Here is a 22,362-nt window from a genome sequence, read left to right as displayed (position 1 = left end):
TTCCAGTCTCTTTTGAATTCCCCCATGAAAGACCCATGCGTCAGTAGCTAAATTACTAGAATCAGGCCTATGTAAAGGGAAGCCTTCATTAGCCAGAAAGATGAAAAATGAATAACAAATGGACAAAATGAATAGCAAAGGTTTTTTAATTGTTCCACATAATTTATATTTTTATTGTCCCACATCAGTGTCTGTTGACATTGTACCAGATCCTCCAGAAACAGAAACTCTTCTTGCAACTTCCTTTACCATTTAAACTTACTGTATGTGGCATTTTTCATAAAGTGGAAGGGTCGCCTAATAAATCATAGATATAGATAGAGAGAGGGATACCACAGTTTGCTTTATCATTATTTATTAAACTGATTCTTGAAAATCTCAAAATGAATGAAGCTAAAAGAGATTAAATGACCATGATCAACCACCTCTGTATGTTTTATACCTTTGGCAGATCACCTCTTAATTCCCATGTCAGGTTGAACATGAAGATAAAAGGGTTTCCCATGAATCAATTTGCCAGTCTTTGACTCATATTATAAATGTTGACCATACTTGTAACAGAGGGGATGGAAGACTTTACCAATGAATGACAACTTTACTTTTGTTATACAAGCTGTTGCCTCATTATCCATGAATAAATTATTACACCCTTGTGTGCCATTAAAGTGAGTGGCAAAGTCACTCTTATTGCAATTCTGTACAAGTGAAAGGTTTCTCCCCTGTGTGTATTTTCATATGAGATACAAGGTTATTCTTTTGAGCAAAACCTTTGCCACATTCTGTACAAGTGAATGGTTTCTCCCCTGTGTGTATTTTCATATGAGATACAAGGTTATTCTTTTTAGCAAAGCCTTTGCCACATTCTGTACAAGTGAAAGGTTTCTCCCCTGTGTGTATTCTCATATGAGATACAAGGTCAATCTTTTGAGCAAAGCCTTTGCCACATTCTGTACAAGTGAATGGTTTCTCCCCTGTGTGTATTTTCATATGAGATACAAGGTTATTCTTTTTAGCAAAGCCTTTGCCACATTCTGTACAAGTGAATGGTTTCTCCCCTGTGTGTATTTTCATATGAGATACAAGGGTATTCTTTTGAGCAAAACCTTTGCCACATTCTGTACAAGTGAATGGTTTCTCCCCTGTGTGTATTTTCATATGAGATACAAGGTTAATCTTTTGAGCAAAGCCTTTGCCACATTCTGTACAAGTGAAAGGTTTCTCCCCTGTGTGTATTCTCATATGAGATACAAGGCTATGTCTATGAGCAAAGCCTTTGCCACATTCTGTACAAGTGAATGGTTTCTCCCCTGTGTGTATTTTCATATGAGATACAAGGTCAATCTTTTGAGCAAAGCCTTTGCCACATTCTGTACAAGTGAATGGTTTCTCCCCTGTGTGTATTTTCATATGAGATACAAGATTATTCTTTTGAGCAAAGCCTTTGCCACATTCTGTACAAGTGAATGGTTTCTCCCCTGTGTGTATTTTCATATGAGATACAAGGTTATTCTTATGAGCAAAGCCTTTGCCACATTCTGTACAAGTGAAAGGTTTCTCCCCTGTGTGTACTTTCATATGAGGTACAAGGCTATACTTATGAGCAAAGCCTTTGCCACATTCTGTACAAGTGAAAGGTTTCTCCCCTGTGTGTATTTTCATATGAGATACAAGGTTAATCTTTTGAGCAAAGCCTTTGCCACATTCTGTACAAGTGAAAGGTTTCTCCCCTGTGTGTACTTTCATATGAGGTACAAGGCTATACTTATGAGCAAAGCCTTTGCCACATTCTGTACAAGTGAAAGGTTTCTCCCCTGTGTGTATTTTCATATGAGATACAAGGTTATGTCTATGAGCAAAGCCTTTGCCACATTCTGTACAAGTGAATGGTTTCTCCCCTGTGTGTATTTTCATATGAGATACAAGGTCAATCTTTTGAGCAAAGCCTTTGCCACATTCTGTACAAGTGAAAGGTTTCTCCCCTGTGTGTATTCTCATATGAGATACAAGGTTATTCTTATGAGCAAAGCCTTTGCCACATTCTGTACAAGTGAAAGGTTTCTCCCTTGTGTGTATTTTCATATGAGATACAAGGCCATTCTTTTGAGCGAAGCCTTTGCCACATTCTGTACAAGTGAATGGTTTCTCCCCTGTGTGTATTTTCATATGAGATACAAGGCCATTCTTTTGAACAAAGCCTTTGCCACATTCTGTACAAGTGAAAGGTTTCTCCCCTGTGTGTATTCTCATATGAGATACAAGGCCATTCTTTTGAACAAAGCCTTTGCCACATTCTGTACAAGTGAAAGGTTTCTCCCCTGTGTGTATTTTCATATGAGATACAAGGTAATTCTTATGAGCAAAGCCTTTGCCACATTCTGTACAAGTGAAAGGTTTCTCCCCTGTGTGTATTCTCATATGAGATACAAGGTGTTTCTTATGAGCAAAGCCTTTGCCACATTCTGTACAAGTGAAAGGTTTCTCCCCTGTGTGTATTTTCGTATGAGATACAAGGGCATTCTTATGAGCAAAGCCTTTGCCACATTCTGTACAAGTGAAAGGTTTCTCCCCTGTGTGTATTTTCATATGAGATACAAGGTTAATCTTTTGAGCAAAGCCTTTGCCACATTCTGTACAAGTAAAAGGTTTCACCCCTGTGTGTATTTTCATATGAGATACAAGGCTATTCTTTTGAGTAAAGCCTTTGCCACATTCTGTACAAGTGAAAGGTTTCTCCCCTGTGTGTATTTTCACATGAGATGCAAGGCTATTCTTTTGAGCAAAGCCTTTGCCACATTCTGTACAAGTGAATGGTTTCTCCCCTGTGTGTATTTTCATATGAGATACAAGGTCATTCTTTTGAACAAAGCCTTTGCCACATTCTGTACAAGTGAAAGGTTTCTCCCCTGTGTGTATTTTCACATGAGATGCAAGGTGTTTCTTATGAGCAAAGCCTTTGCCACATTCTGTACAAGTGAATGGTTTCTCCCCTGTGTGTATTTTCATATGAGATACAAGGTCATTCTTTTGAGCAAAGCCTTTGCCACATTCTGTACAAGTGAATGGTTTCTCCCCTGTGTGTATTCTCATATGAGCTACAAGGTTATACTTTTGAGCAAAGCCTTTGCCACATTCCATACAAGTGATTGCTTTTTCCCCTGTGTGTATTACAAAGTGAGTTAAACGGCTGCTCCTGAAAGACTGGGTTTCCTTACATTGTGCACAAGTGATATTTCTCTCCCCTGTGTTAGCGTTCTGGGGACTGGTTTTTCCACATTCTGCACAGACAAAATGTTTTTCTTCTGTAGAACTTCTCCTTTGCCCCTGAGAGTCTTTGGTTAGAGATGATGTTTCCCCACATTCAGTACCGGTAAGAGGATTGGGCTCAGTACCAAAGTCCTGCCCACACTCCTTGCTGGCCAAATGTTTCCCCTGGGTGTCCATCCTCCTGTCTCTGCAGGTAAAGGTGGGTGAGAAGATGACCAATCACAGAGAAGCCTTTCCCACATCCAACCAATCAATGTGAGCTCAGTCAGTGACCCTCATTCCATGCAGTTGGCTCACACTCCTACTCAGCCTGGGTTTGTGCTGTGCCAGCCTTACACATTCTTCCACACTGTGTCCTACTATAATGTCCCCACGTGGCCTTCAGAGACTTAACCAGTATGTTTTGATGACTCTTTTCATGAAGCAACGTCCTGGTAAAAGAAGAACAGAGTCATGGATAGGAAACATGACAGGGATAAGTATAAAGGGGATACAAAGTGTGGTCTTCCAAGCTGCTAGCTTCTTACACCCTAGATGGGGATTGGCTGGCATCATACAATACAATAAATTACTCCAAAATGCCCTCTTCTGCTTTAGACTTAGCGATGAGGTCTTATGAGTAAAAGAGGAAAAAAAGGAGAGAAAATATATATATATATATAGTGTAATACTGTTATTACTTCACAATATGCACTCTCATGTGCTTTATAACACTTGTGATGACTTTTACTTATATCCACATTTTGTGCCCAGTTGTGATATCCCTTTCTGATTGCCAATCTACTTACCCTTGGGTTTATATGGCATCCAATTGGTTCCCCCATACCCCTGTATTCCCTCACTTGTACTGAGAGCTATCCCCCCTACCCCTGTATTCCCTCACTTGTACTGAGAGCTATCCCCCCTACCCCTGTATTCCCTCACTTGTACTGAGAGCTATCTCCCCTACCCCTGTATTCCCTCACTTGTACTGAGAGCTATCTCCCCTACCCCTGTATTCCCTCACTTGTACTGAGAGCTATCTCCCATACCCCTGTATTCCCTCACTTGTACTGAGAGCTATCCCCCCTACCCCTGTATTCCCTCACTTGTACTGAGAGCTATCTCCCATACCCCTGTATTCCCTCACTTGTACTGAGAGCTATCCCCCCTACCCCTGTATTCCCTCACTTGTACTGAGAGCTATCCCCCCTACCCCTGTATTTCCTCACTTGTACTGAGAGCTATCTTCCCTACCCCTGTATTCCCTCACTTGTACTGAGAGCTATCCCCCTACCCCCTGTATTCCCTCACTTGTACTGAGAGCTATCTCCCCTACCCCTGTATTCCCTCACTTGTACTGAGAGCTATCTCCCCTACCCCTGAATTCCCTCACTTGTACTGAGAGCTATCTCCCCTACCCCTGTATTCCCTCACTTGTACTGAGAGCTATCTCCCATACCCTGTATTCCCTCACTTGTACTAAGGGCTATCCCCCCTACCCCTGTATTCCCTCACTTGTACTGAGAGCTATCCCCCGTACCCCTGTATTCCCTCACTTGTACTGAGAGCTATCTCCCATACCCCTGTATTCCCTCACTTGTACTGAGAGCTATCTCCCATACCCCTGTATTCCCTCACTTGTACTGAGAGCTATCTCCCCTACCCCTGTATTCCCTCACTTGTACTGAGAGCTATCCCCCCTACCCCTGTATTCCCTCACTTGTACTGAGAGCTATCTCCCATACCCCTGTATTCCCTCACTTGTACTGAGAGCTATCTCCCATACCCCTGTATTCCCTCACTTGTACTGAGAGCTATCTCCATACCCCTGTATTCCCTCACTTGTACTGAGAGCTATCTCCCCTACCCCTGATTCCCTCACTTGTACTGAGAGCTATCTCCCCTACCCCTGTATTCCCTCACTTGTACTGAGAGCTATCCCCCCTACCCCTGTATTCCCTCACTTGTACTGAGAGCTATCTCCCATACCCCTGTATTCCCACACTTGTACTGAGAGCTATCTCCCCTACCCCTGTATTCCCTCACTTGTACTGAGAGCTATCCCCCATACCCATGTATTCCCTCACTTGTACTGAGAGCTATCTCCCATACCCCTGTATTCCCTCACTTGTACTGAGAGCTATCTCCCCTACCCCTGTATTCCCTCACTTGTACTGAGAGCTATCTCCCCTACCCCTGTATTCCCTCACTTGTACTGAGAGCTATCTCCCATACCCCTGTATTCCCTCACTTGTACTGAGAGCTATCTCCCTACCCCTGTATTCCCTCACTTGTACTGAGAGCTATCTCCCCTACCCCTGAATTCCCTCACTTGTACTGAGAGCTATCTCCCATACCCCTGTATTCCCACACTTGTACTGAGAGCTATCCTCCCCTACCCCTGTATTCCCTCACTTGTACTGAGAGCTATCCCCCCTACCCCAGTATTCCCTCACTTGTACTGAGAGCTATCTCCCATACCCCTGTATTCCCTCACTTGTACTGAGAGTTATCTCCCATACCCCTGTATTCCCTCACTTGTACTGAGAGCTAATCTCCCCTACCCCTGTATTCCCTAACTTTTACTGAGAGCTATCTCTCATACCCCTGTATTCCCTCACTTGTACTGAGAGCTATCTCCCCCTTATTCCCTCACTTGTACTGAGAGCTATCCCCCTACCCTGTATTCCCTCACTTGTACTGAGAGCTATCTCCCCTACCCCTGTATTCCCTCACTTGTACTGAGAGCTATCTCCCCTACCCCTGTATTCCCTACTTGTACTGAGAGCTATCTCCCCTACCCCTGTATTCCCTCACTTGTACTGAGAGCTATCCCCCTACCCCTGTATTCCCTCACTTGTACTGAGAGCTATCTCCCCTAACCCCCTGTATTCCCTCACTTGTACTGAGAGCTATCTCCCCTACCCCTGTATTCCCTCACTTGTACTGAGAGCTATCTCCCCTACCCCTGTATTCCCTCACTTGTACTGAGAGCTATCCCCCTACCCCTGTATTTCCCTCACTTGTACTGAGAGCTATCTCCCCTAACCCTGTATTCCCTCACTTGTACTGAGAGCTATCTCCCCTACCCCTGTATTCCCTCACTTGTACTGAGAGCTATCTCCCCTAACCCCTGTATTCCCTCACTTGTACTGAGAGCTATCTCCCCTACCCTTTATTCCCCTCACTTGTACTGAGAGCTATCTCCCATACCCCTGTATTCCCTCACTTGTACTGAGAGCTATCTCCCTACCCCTGTATTCCCTCACTTGTAACTGAGAGCTATCTCCTCCACTACCCTGTATTCCCTCACTTGTACTGAGAGCTATCTCCCCTACCCCTGTATTCCTCACTTGTACTGAGAGCTATCTCCCCTACCCCTGTATTCCCTCACTTGTACTGAGAGCTATCTCCCCTACCCTGTATTCCCTCACTTGTACTGAGAGCTCTCCCCTAAACCCCTGTATTCCTCACTTGTACTGAGAGCTATCTCCCCTACCCCTGTATTCCCTCACTTGTACTGAGAGCTATCTCCCATACCCTGTATTCCCCTGACTTGTACTGAGAGCTATCGCCCATACCCCTGTATTCCCTCACTTGTACTGAGAGCTATCTCCCATAACACTGTATTCCCTTCACTTGTACTGAGAGCTATCCCCCTACCCCTGTATTCCCTCACTTGTACTGAGAGCTATCTCCCCTAACCCTGTATTCCCTCACTTGTACTGAGAGCTATCTCCCATAACCCTGTATTCCCTCACTTGTACTGAGAGCTATCTCCCCTACCCCTGTATTCCCTCACTTGTACTGAGAGCTATCTCCCCTACCCCTGTATTCCCTCACTTGTACTGAGAGCTATCTCCCATACCCCTGTATTCCCTCACTTGTACTGAGAGCTATCTCCCATAACCCTGTATTCCCCCACTTGCTAGGAATCCATCCATCCCCTTCTTAAAGTTATATAATGTATCAGCCAGCACGACTGATTCGGGGAGGGAATCCCACAACCTCACAGCTCTCACTGTAAAAAATCCTTTCCGAATATTTAAATGGAACCTCCCTTCTTCTAAACGGAGTGGGTGCCCTCGTGCCCGTTGGAAGGACCTACTGGTAAATAAAACATTAGAAAGGTTATTATATGATCCCTTTATATATTTATACATAGTTATCATGTCACCTCTTAAGCGCCTCTTCTCCAGTGTAAACAGCCCCAACTTGGCCAGCCTTTCCCCATAACTGAGACTTCCCATACCCTTTACCAGCTTAGTTGCCCTTCTCTGGACCCTCTCTAACTCAATAATGTCCCGTTTGAGCACTGGAGACCAAAACTGAACAGCATATTCTAGATGGGGCCTTACCAGCGCTCTGTAAGGGGAAGAATAACCCCCTCCTCCCGTGAATCTATACCCCTTTTAATACAGCTCAAAACCTTGTTTGCCCTTGCAGCTGCTGCCTGGCATTGCTTGCTACAGCCAAGTTTATTATCTACAAGGACTCCAAGGTCCTTCTCCATTAGGGATTTGCCCAGTGCAGTCCCATTAAGGGTATAAGTGGGGGCAGATTGTTACCCCCCAGGTGCATGACCTTACATTTATCCACATTAAATCTCATCTGCCACTTAGCTGCCCAGATTTCCAGTTGGTCAAGATCCTGCTGCAGGGATGTCACATCCTGGGTAGAACTGACTGGTCTGCAGAGTTTTGTGTCATCTACAAACACTGATACATTACTCATAATACCCTCCCCTAAGTCATTTATGAACAAGTTAAACAAAAGTGGCCCCAGTACAGAACCCTGAGGGCCCCACTGAGAACCTTATTCCAAGTAGAGAATGCACCATTAACTACCACCCTCTGTACCCAACAACCACCCTCTGTTAGGAACTACTTCACATAGGTAAATTTCCAACTTTAGCAACTTTAGGTTAATTCCATGACCTTTCTGTTTCCTTTCCCCTTCTGTGCACTTACTGTGGGATAAATGCATACGCCATATGTGTAAAAACTTAAATACATTAATACAAATAAAACATCCCAATACACTCACAGAGTATAGGATGCGCATGTCAGGAGTCACTGGTATGGATCAGGTGGCTGCTCCTTTTTCTTTCCCTGTTCACGACCTGCAGTGTCATTCCTGGGTTCAGCAGTCCTGTCCTGTATAGTGCACCAAAAATGTGCTAAAAAGGTAAGCCTCGGCTTATACTTGAGTATATGGAAGTGGAAGATTTACCTCGCTGGCATTCCTAATCGTTGCGCTCACATAGTTGTTCCCAACCAAATAGGGTGCGCACCCCCCCATGGACGTACTCGAGTACACGAGTAGCTACAAGCTGCAAATGCCTTGCTGTTCTCTATTGCTGTAGTTGGGGAAGCCTGAAGTCTTATAATGGCTCGGAAGTGGAAGATGTACCTCGGTGGTATTCGTAATCGTTGCGCTCACATAGTTCTTCCCAACTGAAGAGGACACACACCCCTCCGAGGACGCATGCACTCATGTACGCCCATCCAAGGGGGTGTGTGTGTGCGCAATGTTCAGTTGGGAAGAACTATGTGCAACGAATATGAATGCCACCAACTATGCGCAACGAATATGAATGCCACCGAGGTATATCTTCCACTTCCATATACTCGAGTCTTGCTATATATATATATAGCTATGTCTATACGGTATTAGCTAATGAAAGCTGTCCTCTTTAGATGTGTAGTGCTTTTAACTGAACTGTGGTGTTACAGATCCTACAATTGAATCAAAACAAGAACCCTTACTACTTAAGGTGGCTAAAGGGTTTTTAAAGAAAACACATGATTTTCAGCAGTACAGATGGCCACATTTATATGCCTGACTAAGGAGCACTGCAAGCAGAGCTGCTGCCTGTTTTCCCCTATATAAGTGTGCAGCCTACTTCAGAAAGCCTCCTTTCAAGCCAGGAATTTCAGCAGCACGCATGCACGTCCACCGAGGGGGGCTTATACTCGAGTCAATAAGTTTTTCCATTTTTTTTAGGTAAAATTAGGTACCTCGGCTTATATTCGGATAGGCTTGTACTCGAGTATATACGGTAACCTAAAGCTGGAAATTTACCTATGTGAAGTGGTTCCTAACACTGCCTGAAATTAAGAGGTGGGAAAGCAGAGAGTTGTGAGCTACAAGTGAACTAATTGGCTGCCATATAAACCCAAGGGGGTCTGTAAGTAGATTGGCAATTGGAAAGGGATATCACAACTGGGCACAAAAGGGGGATATAAGTTAAAGTCATCACTGGTGTTAAAAAGAACATGAGAGTGCACATTGTGAAGTAATAACAGTATTACACTATATATATATATTTTTTCTCCTTTTTTTTTCTTTTTTCTTCTTTTCCTCATAAGACCTCATTGCTAAGTCTAAAGCAGAAGAGGGCACTTTGGGGCAATTTATTGAACTTTATTTGGCCTGGGGTATGAGGTATCTGAAGTGAGGAGCATACACTGAAAATTGCACTTATTTACATTTGTAAAAGTGGCATCATACGATACAAAATGCTGTGTGCCACTGACTTAGAATAGAAACCAGCTGGAAAAGTAAATGTACAAGGGCTTTGGGAAGTGTACATTCAAGCAACAAAAAATAGTATATCATTGGAATATAAGATATTATTTAATAATAATATATAATATAAGGTAATGTAATTGGAAACACAACAAAAATATTTGTTTTAATCCAATTAAAGGGGTGGTTCACCTTCATTACAGTTTGGGACAACCCCTCCCTGTGATGTGAGCCCCCAGGCAGAGTGATGAGACTTTAGGCCACACTGCCTCCGCAGGTAGATATTGAGAAGATCCATTTTATTTAATTAAACCTAATTGCAAATTTAAATGACCATGGGCCTGATTCACTAAAGTGCGATAAAAACTATCGCACACTTTTTTGCGTTAAATAAGTCGCGATAATTAGCGCGGGATTCACTATAGTATTATCGCGTGCGTTAAGTCGCCATTTTCGCATGCGGTATTTTTCACGCTAGTTTTAACACATGCCTTAATTTCCACGCTGAAAAGAATACGATCGCATGAATCACTATAACTTAAGCGCGCTAAATATCGCATTGGTCTATGCAAAAATTAACACCTACTACAGGCAGGCGAAAAATTATAGAAAAGTACAGTAAATGAGTTTTTGGCAATAAAATATGGACTTACAGTGTTATTTATTCAAGTCTGTGTCTTTTTACTCAATTTTACTAAAGTCTTGGCATGTATGGAATTTCCCTACTAATATACAGTACTATAGCGGTAAATATTTAGTCGCCAAAATATACAGTGCAATAGCGGTAAATATTTAGTCGCCATAATATACAGTACAATAGCGGTAAATATTTAGTCGCCATAATATACAGTACAATAGCGGTAAATATTTAGTCGCCATAATATACAGTACTATAGCGGTAAATATTTAGTCGCCATAATATACAGTACTGTAGCGGTAAATATTTAGTCGCCATAATATACAGTACAATAGTGGTAAATATTTAGTGGCACAATATACATTACTAGGTATAATAATTATAGAAAAGTACAGTAAATGCGTTTTTGCCAATAAAATATGGACTTACAGTGTTATTTATTCAAGTATGTGTTTCCCCCAGAGTGACGCAGCCACCAGTTTGCAGGGAAATGGTCATTTTTAATACAGTAATTTTACGAAAGTATTGGCGTGTATGGCTAACATGGCGTGCGTTCATTTGCGCGACTATTTATATGCGGCTACAAGTGATGAAATGTTTTGCCAGGCATGGATTCGCAGCGAATTTTTCGACGTGCGGCAAATTTTTCCGCAGCAAATTTTTTCATGCGTTTCGCAAAACAATCCGCCAATGGCAAAACGCATAAAAAAATTCGCCACGCGAAAATTCCCCGCACATCCAAAAATTGACACAGGCTTCAAAACATAATAGTCGCAGGCAACAAATTTTTTGCCCGCACAACATTTTTGCCGTTTCGGGGATCTTTCAAAATTAGTACGTAGCGTATTTTCTGCCGAGTGTGATAACTCTAGCACTTCTTTTTTTTCTTACTTATATTTTTAATGGTTTTTTGGGGGGGGTTTGCAAATAAACATTTATACAGCACCTCTCTAGCACTCTGTGCTCTCCCAGGGAAAAATGTCGCCAGTTTTATGCTGCTGATTGTCGCTTACATAATGTCGTGACAATTAGCGCATACGATAAATATCGTGCATGCGAAAAATACAGCGCACGCTATTTATCACCATAAGAAAATTGACTGAAAAAGGTGATTATTCCCTGCTGAAAAAAATGTAATAACAATACAAAAACAGTATTCCATATTTATAATGTATAGGATGTGGCATGAGATAAACAAGAACAAGAAATATCGAAATCTTAGTTTAAACCATCAGGTTGCCTTGTGCCCAGATAGGAACTCCGCCTTGCTTTTCTTCTCAGAAGATCTGAGGTAACATCGCCCCCTCTTGGATAAGGAAGATCTCAAAAACCTGTGACAGAGAGATCTATCTGTGCACTGTGCAAAATGTCTGCCTGCCGCTGTCTCATTAGTGATACGTAAAAGAGAAGAAGAGGCATTTTGGCATTTTACTGCAAATAGATTATATATTTATTCTGCAGAAAGCTTTACCCTACCTGAGTAACAACCCTAGCAGCTCCCTCTATTTGTTTAAGATAGCAGCTGCCAGTTTAGCTCGGTCTCAGTAGCTTCCGTGCTGCAGCTCTGGCTGCTGGTAGCTCAGATTACAGCACAGTTGGGAGGGGGATTTATTTTGTTGGTGTTGTTGGATCAGGTGTGCTTGTTTTTATGTTTTCAGTCATGGCCAATATGGTGGACTGGGTGTACCTTCATATGCATTTCAAATTGAAACTTTTTTATTATTGGTGAAATAATTAACTTGTGTGCTTTGATTGGTGAGACCACCTTTAAATATCTTGTGATTACTGTTACATCTTTGGCTATGATTGCCTATCTTTGCCTATAATAGTGTCTTTGAATATGACAAAAAAACAAAAACTGAACTAATGATCTTTCCGCCTAAGCCTGGTCCTACTCCCCCCTTTTCTATCTCTATTGAAGCCACCCTCATCAACCCTGTCAATTCCATGCGTTGTTTGGGGGGGATCTTTGACTCCAGTCTCTCCTTCTCTGACCATACTAACAACACTTTCAAAACCTGTCACTTTTTCTTATGCAATATTGCCAAAATCCATCCCTTTCTTTCTACTGCAACAGCTAGACTGCTCATGCATGCTCTCATCCTGTCACGACTGGGCTACTGTAACCTGCTGCTAACCGGCCTCCCTAACGCCCATCTTTCCCCCCTACAGTCTATATTAAATACTGCTGCCAGAATTCTCCTCCTCTCATCCAGGAGAGTTCAGGCCCTTCCCTTGCTAAATTTCTTATCGTGGCTTCCTATTAAACAAAGAATAGTTTACAAACTCCTTCTCTTAACCTTCAAAGTCCTCCATTCCTCTGCTCCTCACTCCATCCCTTCCCTTGTGTCTCCGTACGTTCCCGGCCGACTCCTCTGCTCCTCACTACATCTCTTCCCTTGTGTCTCTGTACGTTCCTGGCCGACTCCTCTGCTCCTCACTCCATCTCTTCCCTTGTGTCTCCGTGCATTCCTGGCCGACTCCTCTGCCCCTCACTCCATCCCTTCCCTTGTGTCTCCGTACGTTCCTGGCCGACTCCTCTGCTCCTCACTCCATCTCTTCCCTTGTGTCTCTGTACATTCCTGGCCGACTCCTCTGCCCCTCACTCCATCCCTTCCCTTGTGTCTCCGTACGTTCCTGGCCGACTCCTCTGCTCCTCACTTCCCTTGTGTCTCCGTACGTTCCTGGCCGACTCCTCTGCTCCTCACTCCATCACTTCCCTTGTGTCTCCGTATGTTCCTGGCCGACTCCTCTGCTCCTCACTCCATCTCTTCCCTTGTGTCTCCGTACGTTCCTGGCCGACCCCTCTGCTCCTCACTACATCTCTTCCCTTGTGTCTCCGTACGTTCCTGGCCGACCCCTCTGCTCCTCACTCCATCTCTTCCCTTGTGTCTCCGTACGTTCCTGGCCGACTCCTTCGTTCCTTGCAGAGCAATCGCTTGGTTGCGCCCCCCACCACTACTGCTGTTTCCCGCCTTAACCCTTTCTGCCCTACTGCCCCTTTTATTGGGAATGCCCTCCCCGATTTCCTCCGGAGAGAATACACTATTTGTATTTACTGTTGTACCTTGTATTTATTTGTATTTATTGTTGTACTTTGTATTTATCCGTTATCTTTAACCCCCTGTTTGTATTAATGTATTCTACTGTACAGCGCTGCGTACATAAGTAGCACTTTATAAATAAAGATATACATACATACAAACATATGAAACACGTTAGGCAGTACGCCAATAAAGTTACTTTTTTAAGGATTCTACCTGAAGATTTGCTCAGTGAGTGCCTGCTCTTTAAACAAACTGGGATATCTGCTCCCCTAGCTGAAGGCTCAGGCTCTTTCTCCTTGTGGTGAGTTGTTGGACATTTGATAATCTTGTATATCTCTCTCTCCCTCTCTCTGCTTTTCCAGATGGATGCTGCAGCAGGGAACCCTTTACAACCTCTCCTTGCGTAACCTGTGGTTTTGGCTCCAAGGCTCTTCCTGAATCCTCCTCTTCTCTCAGATGTCCTTTGGGGCTCCCACTAAGCATTAGGCTTTTCCCCTGCCTACCAGCCAATCAGTTCATCCTCCTTCCTGTAACCGGATTGGATGATGTCAAAGGCAGAACAGGGGGCATTGTTCTCTGATGCCCTACAGCAGCGGTTCTCAACCTGTGGGTCGGAACCCCTTTGGGGGTCGATCTACCCTTTCACAGGGGTCACCTAAGACCGTCGAAAACACATATTTCCAATTATCTTAGGAACCGTGACACCACTATCTGTCTCCAGGCGGGTCCACCCACATACAGATACGCCCACATACAAGTTCCAGCGTGATGACATCATTACTCCAACCATTATCACATACACCCCGTACAAATACAGGTGTATGTCACAGGATTGGCGCCATAATGTACTTATGCGGACCAGTCACACATGTGTAGAGAGCAGCTACTGTGCTGAAAGCAGCAGTATAGGACGTAAGTTATGAAGTAGCAACGAAAATAAATTTATGGTTGGGGGGTCACCACCACATGAGGAACTGTATTAACCCTTTCACTGCAACTGTTTTGTTCAAAGTGGAACTTCTTCTGCCACACAGTTTGTTTCAGGACAACCTAAGCTTTCAAAATATGGTAGACTTTTTGTTCCAATTCTGTAACAAGATATAGGCTTCTAAATGTCTAAAAAAAAAAAAAAAAATAATACTCTCTATAATATAAACACATACATCAGAAACAAAAAAGCCACTAACAGAAGGTTTATCCCAGAAAATTATACATTTTTAGAAAGAACAGATTCTGGGGAATACAGAATAGGCACAACTGTCTGTCTACTCCAAACTACCAAGTCGCAATGCTTTCCTAAAGTTATTGGTTTTTTATCAAAATTTGTGAATTTTTTTAAAAATAGCTTAAAAGCTTCCAGTCTATAGTATCTTATCTCCTACAGGTCATAAAGTAACCAGATAAAACACCCCAAATTTGAACGCCAGGGGTCCACTGAACAGTTTGATGCCCAATATGTATAGGTTTGCCTAAGTATGTGGCATGTAGGGGCCCCAATGGGAACATACCCCCATATGATCTATCATTTCTGTTATTTCAGCTTCTGCAAAATCAACACATTTACATCATTACATGTGGGATAAAGCTAGTAAAAAGAAAAGTCATATATTTTTGGAAAGTACATATTCCCCGAAATCTAAAATGTCTTTCTACTCCAAAGTACCAGCCCACAAAGGTTTGCTAAGTTTGCTGATTTTTATGACATTTCCAAAAATCACCTCAAAACTTCCAATATGCAGCATCTTATTTTCTACTGGTCATTAGGTACCAAGATAAAACACCCTAAATACGAACCCCAGAGGGCTACTGAACAGTTTGATGCCCACTGTACATAGGTTTATCAAAGCACATGGCACTTAGAGACCCCAAAATATACCTTGTGCCACTAATTTCATGGCTTACCTTTACCTATTCATAAACACACGGCAGATTTATGTGGGATAGAAACTGCAGAAATGTAGGGTGACCCCTGAAAACCATACATTTTTGGAAAGTACACATTCTGACAAATCCAACATGGGTAAAGAGTCCTTTCTACACCAAAGTAACAATCTGCAAAACTTTCCTTAAGTTAGTTAGTTTCTATGACATTTCAGAAAATCGCCAAAAAATGTTGCAATTCGCTGCATTTATCTCACACGATTTCTTGCGTACAAAGGCAAATCCCCCCAAACAGGAACACCAGTGGTCTACTGAACAGTTTGATGCCCTATATGCATAGATGTACCAAACTATGTGGCATACAGGGGCACCCAAATGAAAACAGGGCATATGAATTTTCACATATGACGCTCCGGCTTGTGCAATTATTGCACCCTGTATGTATGTATGTATATCTTTATTTATAAAGCGCTACTTATGTACCCAGTGCTGTACAGTAGAATACATTAATACAAACAGGGGGTTAATAAGATAATAATAGATAAATACAAAGTATAATAATAAATACAGAGAAATACAAGATAAATACAGTTGCCCTGCCCCGTAGAGCTTACAATCTATATGGGAGGGTAACTTACAGACACAAATAGGCAAATATAAGGGCTGTAGGTCACAGTGGGTGACACTACAATATAAGTGCCAGTTCCCAGATCAGGTGCTGGGTGAGGGCTCCAATAGGGAGTCTTTAAGTTTAGTTTTAAAAAGACTGAGGGAGGATTCTCTCCGGAGGAAACCTGACAGGAGTTAAAGATCCCCCCCAAACAATGCGCCGAATTGACAGGGTTGATGAGGGTGCCTTCAATAGAGATAGAAAAGGGGGGGGGTAGGACCAGGCTTAGGCAGAATGATCATTAGTTCAGTTTTTGTTAGGCTCAATTTGAGGTGGCGTTGGTTCATCCAATTGGAGATAGCCAGGAAGCAGTTAGAGATAGCTAGGGGGCAGTTAGAGATAGCTAGGGGGCAGTTAGAGATAGCTAGGGGGCAGTTAGAGATAGTCAGGAGGCAGTTAGAGATAGCTAGGGGGCAGTTAGAGATAGCTAGGGGGCAGTTAGAGATAGCCAGGAGGCAGTTAGAGATAGCTAGGGGGCAGTTAGAGATAGCCAGGAGGCAGTTAGAGATAGCTAGGGGGCAGTTAGAGATAGCTAGGGGGCAGTTAGAGATAGCCAGGAGGCAGTTAGAGATAGCTAGGGGGCAGTTAGAGATAGCTAGGGGGCAGTTAGAGATAGCTAGGGGGCAGTTAGAGATAGCCAGGAGGCAGTTAGAGATAGCTAGGGGGCAGTTAGAGATAGCCAGGAGGCAGTTAGAGATAGCTAGGGGGCAGTTAGAGATAGCTATGGGGCAGTTAGAGATAGCTAGGGGGCAGTTAGAGATAGCTAGGGGGCAGTTAGAGATTTGAGTTTCAGTTTCAGCTGTTAATGAAGGGGTCACCAAATAAATTTGAATATCATCAGCATACAGATGATATTTGAAGCCAAATGAACGGTTAAGATCTCCCAAAGACAGCGTGTAGAGGGAGAACAATAATGGCCCAAGTACAGAGCCTTGGGGTACCCTCACATTAAGTACAGAGCTTTGGGGTACCCTCACATTAAATACAGAGCCTTGGGGTACCCCCACATTAAGTACAGAGCCTTGGGGTACCCCCACATTAAGTACAAAGCCTTGGGGTACCTCCACATTAAGTACAGAGGCTTGGGGTACTCCCACATAAAGTACAGAGCCTTGGGGTACCCTTACATTAAATACAGAGCCTTGGGGTACCCCCACATTAAGTACAGAGCCTTGGGGTACCCCCACATTAAGTACAAAGCCTTGGGGTACCTCCACATTAAGTACAGAGCCTTGGGGTACCCCCACATAAAGTACAGAGCCTTGGGGGTACCCTCACATTAAATACAGAGCCTTGGGGTACCCCCACATTAAGAGGAACTGGAGATGAGGTTTTGTTAGCACAGGAGACAGTGAATGAATGGTTAGAGAGGTAGGAAGAGACCCAGGATGCAGCCTGACTATGGAGACCAATCGAATGCAGAATTTGCATCAGGAGGGAGTGGTCAACCGTATCAAATTCAGCCGATAGGCCGAGGAGGATTAGTACGGAAAAGTGACCTTTGGCTTTGGCAACCTGAAGATCATTTGTAACTCTGCACAAGGCTGTCTCAGTAGAGTGTGCAGGCCGAAAGCCAGCGGGTCTAATAAATTATGTGCGTTAAGAAAGTTAGTAATACGGGAGAAGACAATACATTCTAAGATTTTGGAGGCAAGCGGTAGAAGCGAGACAGGATGGTAATTAAAGAGACTGGACGGGTCCAACGTGGCCTTTTTAGGGATGGGCTTGACACAGGCCTGTTTGAAGGAAGAGGGGAAACTTCCAGAATTCAGAGAAGAGTAGAAGATGTGAGTAAGAGCCGGAGTAAGCTCCGCAGCACAGTGTTTAAGCAGAGAAGAAGGCATGGGGGCAAGAGAGCAAGTGGTGAGGGGAACAGACAAAAGAAGGTGGGAGACTTCGGAGACAGTTACGGGACCAAAAGAGTTAAGACATGAGGAAGGGGCTGAGGAAGGAGGAGCTGGTTTGTATTAGTAGAGGGGGGAATCTGATTGCGGATGGACTCCACTTTGTTCATGAAGAAATCAGCGAAGTCCTGGGGAGAGTGCATAGGGTGAGGTAATGGGGTCTGTGAGGGACGCAGAAGGGTATTGAAAATAGAAAACATGCATCGCGGGTTGGATTTATTATTGTTTATAAGGGTGTTGTTGTATTCCTGCAAATGAGTCAATTGTGGAGGCTAATATACTGCTGTACTCGCTAACCAGGGTATCAGGGTCAGACTTCTCGTTAAAGGAGGAGAGACTGGACCTGAAAGAGCGAGCTAAGGCCGGAAGGTCTATGTCACGTGTATTTTGGATTAGTAAAGTGGGGGAAGGAGCAGGTTGGGAAGGAGAGTGAGAGAGAGAAAATGTAAGCAGGTGATGGTCAGAGAAGGGAACACTGTTAAAATCAGAAAGGGACAGATTTTTGGTAAAGACTAAATCCAGAAAGTGGCCTCGTTATGAGTCGGAGCATTTGTATTATGTGCCATAAGACCCCCTAACAGTACAGAGACCATAGAAAACCATACATTTTCCGAAAATACACATTCTGACAAAACAAAAATGGGTAAATACATCTTTCTACTGCAAACTACCAAACTACAAAGCTATGCTAAACAGAACGGTTTTTATGACATTTCTGAAAATCATCAAGCTTGCATTTTGCCCCATTATGTACCCCACATATCATAATGTATCAACATAAAACACTCATGAATGCCAGGGGCCTACTGAACAGTTTGATGCTCAATATGCCTAGATTTACCAAACTATGGGCCTGATTCACTAAAGTGCGATAAAATGTGCGCTATTTTTTGCGTGCGCTATAAATTTTACCACGTCTTAATTTTGGCGATTTATCGCACGATTCACTATAAGCATACTCGCGCTTTTTTACGTGCGGTATTTCAATGCGATAAATAGCGTGCGCGGTATTTTCCGCATGCAGGCTATTTATCGCATGCGCTAATTGTAACAATCGGCAGCATAAAAATGGCAACATTTTGCCCTGGGAGAGCACAGAGTGCTAGAGAGGTGCTGTATAAAAGTTTATTTGCAAAAAACCCCCCAAAAATTATAAAAATCTAAGTAAGAAAAAAAAAGAAGTGCTAGAGATAATAAAATGGGGGGGGCATTTAAGAATATTTAGCCAAATACTTAGGGGTCTGTTTGCTAAAGTGGCTTAAATTAAGTGGGAGATGCGGCCTCGGGGGCCGCAGGTCGGGCCGCTGGGGCCGGTAGAGGCTGGAGGGCCTGGGGTTTGGCCTTGGGAGGAGGCGCCAGCTGAAGTTCTGTGAAATAATATTGCAAGATGTTATTTTGTGTAATATATTATATATATATACATTCATACACCATCATAAATAATGGGGCCCCTCACAACAACATTTTTTGGGCCCCCCTCCTCCCACGCCCCCAATGGCCCCTCCCCCTGTGAACCCTCACATCAATACAAAGGACACACATACATTGTTAGCCAGGGCCCCCTAAAGCATTTGTGGCCCTTCCCCAAATGACTCACACTATGGGCCGCTCCCTGCTGCTTCCCCCCTGCTTTAAACTTATTTATGCATATGTATTTGAAAATAGATGTGTATATATATATACAATAGGAAGTGCTGGGAAGCTGCACACCATAAGGAACAATAATACCCGGGTGCCTGGGGCAAAACAAAATCTAGACAGGCATGGGGTGACGGCACACACAGGATTTTGACAAGGAGTCACAAAGATGTGAAATAATATTCAGAGGTTTATTGTGAGCAAACGTTTCAGTTCCTCACTGGCATTATGGTTGAACGTGATGGACGTATGTCTTTTTTCAACCCAACTTACTATGTTACTATGTTACTTTCATCATCCCTGACATTTCTGACATTTGTACCTTTAGTTCAAATTACTTGCTAAATCTTTTACTGAACGTATACTGTAACAGCATAATAAAGTACAATAATTACCTTCTCTAATTTCAGCGACCAGTTCTGGGCTCCTGCGCTTAAGGTCGGACCACAGACGCTGGAGCTGGCGGGGGCCCACATCAAGGGCAAACCTGGCGAGCAAACCTTCTCTTAGCTCGGCCAGGATTGCCCTCTTCCTCTCGTGGACCCCTAAGTCCCCCAGCGGTGGCTGGTCATATCCTGCACGCAGGAGCACACTGATAATGTAGCGCCTCTCCCCTGGTAGCAAGTCAGAAACCCCAGGCATCTCCTCTCAGTTTGGTGGCTCCAGCCTTAATGACACAAAATGGCCCCAAGTCGCACATGTCACGAGATTCCAAAATCGCCACAAAATGTCCGCAATTTGCGAGATTACAAAATCGCGAAAAAAAACGCCAAAATATACATAGTAATGTATTTTGCGCGAAAAAAATATTCGCCGCTACAGTACAGTATATTTTGGGGACAACATATTCACCGCTATAGTACTGTATATTAGTAGGGAAATTCCATACATGCCAAGACTTTAGTAAAATTGAGTAAAAAGACACAGACTGAATAAATAACACTGTAAGTCCATATTTTATTGCCAAAAACTCATTTACTGTACTTTTCTATAATTTCTCGCCTGCCTGTAGTAGGGGTTAATTTTTGCATAGCTGAATGCGATATTTATCGCGCAAAAGTTATAGTGAATCATGCGATCGTATTCTTTTCAGCACGGAAATTAACGCATGGGGTAAAACTAGCGCGAGAAATACCGCATGCGAAAATGGCGATTTATCGCACGCGATAATACTATGGTGAATAGCGCGCAAATTATTGCGTCTTTTTACCGCAAAAAAGCGTGCGATAATTTCTATCGTCACTTTAGTGAATCAGGCCCTATGTGGGGTACAGAGGAAGCCAAATTGAAATACAGCAGACAAAATGTCCATGTGCAAAGACACATTACAAAGAATAATGTGAAATGAAATAAAATTGCTAAAATTCCAAAAAAATCACTACAATCAATGTTTTTTTTCCTAGTGATATCTGCAGTCAGAATCACAGTTTGAGTATTTGGGATTGGGCAAATTAGTTTTACAGACAAAGTCGAGCGAACAACAACTATGCATAACTGTAAGGTAATAAAAAAAAATTTCAGGCAAGAAAATAAATGATGCAATAAAAAAAATAAAAATCCACAAAATTGCGTAAGTTTGTGTGCAACTTAGTGTGAGTGCTGTAAGTGCTGTGAATGTGTGAAACCCCCCAAAATGTATGAGTGTAAGTAAGTGAGCCCATGCCAATAAGGGGTGTATACTGTTCCTTTAATAGGAAAAGCAGCTAAGGGGAAATTAGCCCCCATAAAGCAGCTTTGTGCTAAATGGAAAAAGCCAGAGCTACAGTTGCTGAATGTCATCATTTCCTAAAGAAAGTCTGTGCTAAAGTGTCAGTAGAACCAACAGCTGCCGGGGGGTCAGGGGAATGGAGGCTGTGTATAGTCCCTAACTGATTTGTAATATTATATATAGGGGGGGAGCCAAGTGATTGACAGGAGCATGTGTGCATAGTAATGGGGGTAGGGGCTATATAACATAACCAGCCTGCCTTTCTGCTTGAAATGTTTATTCCAAATATTAAAACTGTTTATATCAGTTTTAAATAGAAATCAAAAGGTGAATGCATGAAATAAAGGCAGTGAGTTAACAAATTGCCTGTTTTACCAAATATATATATGAAAGTATATAGGAAAGTTGCTTAGAATGAAATTTGCTTTCACTATGTCTTGGGCAAAGTTTCTCTTTAACAATCTATTACACAAGCGTTAAAGAGCCGCATAGCTGGGCGGCTGAGTATCTAGAAAGTTACACTTTATTGTGTCTCTGATTTATTCACATACATATTCCCTATGGCGAGATTGCCCTGTGTGTATCTGCACCTACTCTCTGCTCTTATTTACTCACAGTTTATTTCTGAGTTTGCAAAGTCACTTTAGAGACAGACATTAAATTAATACATTTATTCTCTTCATCATCCCCCCCACACACAGCACCCCCTGTCTATCAGCCCCAATGGGTTTATCCCCTCAGTATCAGCACCAGCAGCATCACCCCCCCAATACTCCAGCAATAAATCCCATAAGGATGAACTCATCCCCAGTCCCACAGCTCCCTCTCTAACTATCCAAGGGCTATAAAGTGCCCAGGGGAGAGACAGCAGTGCAGGGAACAGGGGGAATCACTCACCCGGGAGCCCAGGGGAGAGACAGCAGTGCAGGGAACAGGGGGAATCACTCACCCGGGAGCCCAGGGGAGAGACAGCAGTGCAGGGACCCACGAGGCGAGACAGCAGTGCAGGGACCCACGAGGTGAGACAGCAGTGCAGGGACACACGAGGCAAGACAGCAGTGCAGGGACACACGAGGCGAGACAGCAGTGCAGGGACACAC

At 43.3% G+C, this 22,362-nt stretch overlaps 2 protein-coding genes across 3 annotated transcripts in view; both read right to left on the bottom strand.

Moving 5' to 3' along the window:
* LOC101733825 (gastrula zinc finger protein XlCGF8.2DB-like) overlaps window positions 1-22,362 on the bottom strand; it is a 320,033-nt gene that overhangs the window by 141,383 nt on the left and 156,288 nt on the right. The window lies entirely within an intron of this gene.
* LOC116411645 (zinc finger protein 850-like) lies at window positions 129-22,254 on the bottom strand. 2 transcript variants are annotated; one of them, XM_031904345.1, is made up of 2 exons: window positions 22,212-22,254; window positions 129-3,695 (listed from the first exon to the last, which is right to left on the bottom strand). In XM_031904345.1, exon 2 carries the CDS (start codon window positions 3,439-3,441, stop codon window positions 685-687), a length of 2,757 nt encoding a protein of 918 aa, XP_031760205.1. In that variant the 5' UTR covers window positions 3,442-3,695; window positions 22,212-22,254; the 3' UTR covers window positions 129-684. The 2 variants fall into 2 exon arrangements, with proteins under 2 accessions (XP_031760205.1, XP_031760206.1); XM_031904346.1 differs by lacking the exon at window positions 22,212-22,254 and adding an exon at window positions 7,269-7,312.

The sequence above is a fragment of the Xenopus tropicalis genome, chromosome 6, assembly GCF_000004195.4.
Source record: "Xenopus tropicalis strain Nigerian chromosome 6, UCB_Xtro_10.0, whole genome shotgun sequence".
Lineage (NCBI taxonomy): Eukaryota > Metazoa > Chordata > Amphibia > Anura > Pipidae > Xenopus > Xenopus tropicalis.
Note: the sequence above shows the minus strand (reverse complement) of the source record. Positions and strands in the feature narration are given on the sequence as shown.

Bases quoted from the DNA above. Each gene is read 5' to 3' on its own strand.
- LOC116411645 (XM_031904345.1), bottom strand. From the start codon at position 3,441: ATGGACACCCAGGGGAAACATTTGGCCAGCAAGGAGTGTGGGCAGGAC.